The 5,256-nt window shown below is 56.9% G+C and overlaps 1 protein-coding gene across 1 annotated transcript; it reads left to right on the top strand.

Moving 5' to 3' along the window:
• The first annotated feature begins 2,290 nt into the window (after positions 1–2,290).
• EN2 (engrailed homeobox 2) lies at positions 2,291–4,941 on the top strand. The gene is made up of 2 exons (XM_054390230.1): positions 2,291–2,831; positions 4,625–4,941. Exons 1-2 carry the CDS (start codon positions 2,291–2,293, stop codon positions 4,939–4,941), a joined length of 858 nt encoding a protein of 285 aa, XP_054246205.1.
• The last annotated feature ends 315 nt before the right edge of the window (positions 4,942–5,256 follow it).

Below are 5,256 nucleotides of genomic sequence, written 5' to 3'. Positions count from 1 at the left end.
GGTAATGCGGCGTTCGGGGAGGCTTGAAGTTTTTATGGGCGACTTGTGCCCACCCGGGAGCGAAATATTTGAAGTGCAGCACCTCGAACACGTTTAATTATGGGGTAGTAGCAAAGCGAGAGTTTCCAAGTAATTAGAAAATACTTCTTGGGAGACAGGCTAATCGCTTTTCATGGGGCGCTTGAAGAAATTAACCTCTAGGTGGTTTTTTGAGCAAAACAACTTTGGATCAGCCAGCGGTGGTGTCCTCTGATGGACCCGACCCGGTGAGGGATACAAATGAAAAGGGGAAAAAAATTACAATGGAAAATAAATTTACAATAATGTAAAAACGAAAGATTAAAGGGAAAGTAAAAGGAAAAGGAAAAGGGAAATGAGAAGACAAGAGGAAGGTCTAGCTGTCCCTTTTCCCTCAAGGTGAAGAGTGGTCTATGTCACCCACAGGGAACCCTCCTTCAAATAAGACTGCCACTTAACAAGGAAAGCCGAGGATCAGGCCGCCACAGTCACGGGAGCTGAATCCCCTCCTCCCCGGCCCTGTTTGTCCCTCCGGGGAGCCGCACAGCCCCTCACCGTGCGCCCCGTCGGGTGGTTGACATCCGCCGGGCCCCGCGGAGGTATAACGGGTCGGTGGCGGGTGAAGGACCCACAGCCACCTCCTCAGTCCCTTTTGAACGCCCCGCCGAAGATTTGCGCCCCCGAAACCGGCTCAGTCCCCCGCTTCCTTGGTCCTCCAGCCACACTTTTCTCCCTATTTTTTTTCAGGGGTGAATTTCTCATAAGGACCAAAGGCAGGAGAGTAGCGAGGCTTCCCCGTCCCGAAGGAGCAGGGATGTTTCGGGGGTCCAGAGGGTAATGGGCAGGCGTTTTGTGGAGGCGCAGTGCGCCGTGCTGCCGTTTCGGGAGCAGGCAGGGGAGATAAAAGGCTGCGGTTCGGATGCGGAAAGGACGAGTCAATTACGGTCGCATCCGCGGATGCCGAACTGTGCCGCGGGGAGGGGCAGCACCGCAAGCCCGTGGGCAGCCCTGCAGGCACCGGGCCGGGCTCCGTTCCTCTCCCTCCGCTTCTTCCCCCGACCCCCTTTGTATCACCGCCGCTCGCTTAATATTATTTATGCATTTCTGCAAGGAATTGTGGGATGCCGCCCCCGCTACCCCCTGGTAAACAGCGGGGCAATTAAAACCCCCAATAATCCATCGCTGGGGGGGGATAATGAAGGTGGAGGGGGCACCCCTCGGCGGGACACCCCCACCTCGTAACCCACCCCCTCCCGCGCATCCCCCGGCGTCCGGGCCCGGCTAGGGGGGAGGGGCGTGGGTGCTGTCACTTACCGGAGCTCCCCGCACCACGTGTGCGCATGTCCGCTCTGTCATTGGCCCGAGGCACGTGTCGAAGTGCCCGGGCCGGCGACGTCACCGGCGGGGCCCCCGTTAAAACCTAAAGGACAACAATCCGGAGTGGAAGTGTCCGGGCGCTGCGGTGGCGGTGGCGGCGGCGGCAGCCGCCGAGGCGTAGCGCGGCAGCGCAGCAGCGGGGCGGGCGGCAGGGCGGGACCCCCCCCCCCCCCACCCGCGGCGGCCCCCGCATGTGCGGGTGCGGGGCGGCGCGGGGCGGCGCGGGGCCGGGCGCTGCCGGCCGGAGCCCCGCGGGGTGCGCCTCACCGCCCTGCCCTCCGCGGGACACCGGCTGTTGAGAGACCGCCTCCACCCCCGCCCCGGCATCGGCCTGGGGTTGGTGTCTCTTTTTTTTTTTTTGCTTTACCCACACCCCCCTTCTCCCTTTCCACCACCTCCCAATTATTATTATTTTTATTATTAATTTTTTCTTCGAATGAGGCTCGGCTACAGCAGCGGTGGCCGCAGGAGAAGGCGGCAGCACGCCGCGGGACCGAGCGGTTGAGCGGCGGCAGCAGGCGGAGAGCGGCGGCAGGAGGACCGGAGCCTCGTGTATTTTAATTTTTGGCAAAGTTGGAACTCGTGGAGGCTCAGTTGCTGGCTTTGGGGTCTCCCTGGTTTTGTTTCTTTAATTTTTTTTTTTAATCATTACTGCTATTAATTTTTTTTCCTGCAAACTCTGGATTTTGAATGCCGAGAGCGGCCAGGAGAAACGAAAGCAAATAGACACCTGTGCGTGCGTGTACATATATATATATATAAAAATATATATATTAAAACAAAAAATTAAAATAAAGAACAACCGACTGCAACAGCAACAACAAAAAGCGCTAGGCAGCCGCCCGGCCAGCGGCGGGGCGGGCAGCGGAGCCGTCGGCGGGGCCGGCCGCGCAGCATGGAGGAGGGCGGCCGGAGCCCCCGGGAGGAGGCGGCCGAGCCGCAGGAGTCCGGCGGCGACGCGGAGCCCGGCGGCGGCGGACGGAGGGGGTTGCTGCTTCCTCCCGGTGACCCCCCACACCCCCACCCGCACCCGCACCGCATCACCAACTTCTTCATCGACAACATCCTGCGGCCCGAGTTCGGGCGGAGGAAGGAGGCGGGCGGCCCCGGCGGAGAGCCCCGGCGGCCCGGCGCGGAGAACCGCCGCAGCCCCGCCGCGGCGCCGGCTCCCGGGGCTCCGCTTCCCAGCGGCGGGGCGGGCTCGCCGGGCCGGGGGGAGGGCGGCCCCGCCGGGCTGGCCCTGCACGGCGCCGCCAAGAAGGGGGGGGACCCCGCGGCGCTGGAGGCGGCCCTGAAAGCGCGGGGGCTCAGCGGCGGCGACCTGTCGGTGAGCTCGGACTCGGATAGCTCCCAGGCCAGCTCCAACGCCGGGAACCAGCCCATGCTCTGGCCCGCCTGGGTTTACTGCACGCGGTATTCGGACCGTCCCTCTTCAGGTAAGAGCTGCCCCCAAGGGTCGACCTGTTCCCCGCTGCCACATCCCCCGCCCCGGGATCCCCGGCTCGCCTCCCTCCGCCCGCGGGGCCGGGAGGGCGGCAGGGAAAAGAGCCCGCTCCCTCTTCCCCCATTTTTTTTTTTTTTTTAAGGAGGGGTGTCTTAAAATCCCCCGAAAATGAAGCGGTTGGCTGGGGATCCGCGGAGTCATTGAGAGGGCGAACAGAGCGGTCTCTCTTTCCCCTCCGCCGCGGAGAAGCTTGGGCCGCCTGGGCTTGGGGCATTTCCCACCAACTGCCGGGTTTTATCAAAGAGAAAGGAAAAAAAGATCTGTCTTTGGGTTCCTCGCTCAACCTCACGCCAAGCTGCCCTTCTCCCTGCCAGGAAAATACCTCCACGCTGTGTTTCTAGGAAAGGAGGCTTGATTTTCACAGGCCTCGCCTTTCTTTGACTTTATATGCTTTTAGCCAAAAGCAGCCCGCGATCGTGGATTTCCCTAAAAGAGGCTTCGGAGCGGTCACCGTTTCGTTTCTTTCTTTTAATTTCCCCCCATGTGCTGCAGCTTAGCTCTGTAAGGGCTGGGGGAGATTTTCAAGAACCGGGAAACTTCTTTAGCGGGGTTTGTCTCTTGGAGAGGGCTTGAGCAGAATCTTATGAAATTATTTACAAAAACATCGGTAAATACATTAAAAATAAAAAACCAGGAGGTTAAAATATCCTTCTGCTGCCGCGGGGAGAGCAGGGCTGGCCCCGGCGGATTGGTAAAACCCTCGTTAAAAACAAGTAGAAACCATTGGGGAAAGCATGGGAAGCACCACGCAGGAAATCTATTCCGAGGGAAAAAAAAAAAAAAGGGAAGGGGGAAAAAATAAGGATTTTTCTCTTGCAAAAGCAGTAAACTAGGGTTTCCACCCGACGAGCCGGGAGGGAAGGAGGGATGATAGGATGAGTTCAAAATTAGTTTGTAATGTGTGAAAACAAACTCTTACTCGGAGGTAATATTCAGGCCTGAATTGGAATTTACTCCATTGTTCTCCAGTGCTCTCCTTTGTTAATATTTAATTAACATACATCCTCACAATGGCTCGGCCCGGGCAGAAAAGGCTCCTTGTGCTGCCGAGAATAATATTCCTGAGAATAATCCCGGCGATTCGGTTCGGGCCATATGGGCACTGCAGCAGAGCGCCGGATTTCTGCCCTCACTGTACACAGGCGACGGATTGTCTTTTTTTATCGCGACCCACCAAAAAAAAAACCAAAAAACCCCCAAAAAACCAAACAAACATGAAAACAGAAGAGAAAGGAAAAAAAAGTAACGAGCTTTCCTCGAAAATAGAATTAGAGTGGGAAAAAAGAGGAATGTTTCCTTCAAAAAATTAAATATTCTGCTCAAGGACTAAAATTTAGCTCCGTGCTGCAGCCTCTGGTGCAGGCTTTACTTGCTGAGCACCCTCGGGATGAAAAGGGTCAATAGATGTGTTTCTCGATGGAAGGAACTGGGGTGAGGGGGAAGCCGCGCGGGCAGGCGGGCAGTGAGCGGGCTCTGCGAGGTCGCCGGGAGGCTGCGGTCCCGTTCCACAGCCTCCCGAGCATCCATCGGCAGCCGAGGCACAAAGCCAGGCTTATTTTCCTTTCGGACGGTTGTTTGAGGAGGGGTGGGGAGCATAGGATGCGGCCAGGAGCATGGGTGTCCCGTGTTTCTTGTCCTCCAACTCCGCGCGGGACTGCATCCGGCGTGGGGCCGCCTGCAGCGGAGCGTGGCGGTGTCGGTGCTTCTCGTCTCTCTCGGCCGTAGGTCCCCGGTCCCGCAAACCAAAGAAGAAGAATCCCAACAAGGAGGACAAGCGACCGCGCACCGCCTTCACTGCCGAGCAGCTGCAGAGACTCAAGGCCGAGTTTCAGACGAACCGGTACCTGACGGAGCAGCGGCGGCAGAGCCTGGCCCAGGAGCTCGGTCTGAACGAGTCCCAGATCAAAATCTGGTTCCAGAACAAACGAGCCAAGATCAAGAAGGCAACGGGCAGCAAGAACTCCCTGGCAGTGCACCTCATGGCCCAGGGGCTCTACAACCACTCCACTACGGCGAAAGACGGCAAGTCGGACAGTGAATAGCCAAGGGGGGGGGGGGGGAGGGATAGGGAGGAGGGGAAGAAAGGGAGGGGGGCCGTTTGCAGTCAAAGTTTATACAATGCAATAATTTAATTAAAAAAATAAAAGAAACATAAGGGCCAGTGTATAAAGATTATACCAGCATTAATAGTGAAAATATTGTGTATTAGATATAATTCTGCAATATTCTATGTATATATAATTTACAGGTAAGGTGGTGTAAAAATCCAAGATATCTGATTATAATTTTTTTTGTTTGTTTGTTTGGTTGGTTTGGTTTTGGGGGTTTGGGCTGGCTGGTTGGTTGATTTTGTTTGT

Source organism: Indicator indicator, chromosome 20, assembly GCF_027791375.1.
Source record: "Indicator indicator isolate 239-I01 chromosome 20, UM_Iind_1.1, whole genome shotgun sequence".
NCBI lineage: Eukaryota > Metazoa > Chordata > Aves > Piciformes > Indicatoridae > Indicator > Indicator indicator.
The sequence above is the reverse complement of the archived record's forward strand: the minus strand, read 5'-3'. Positions and strand labels throughout refer to the sequence as shown.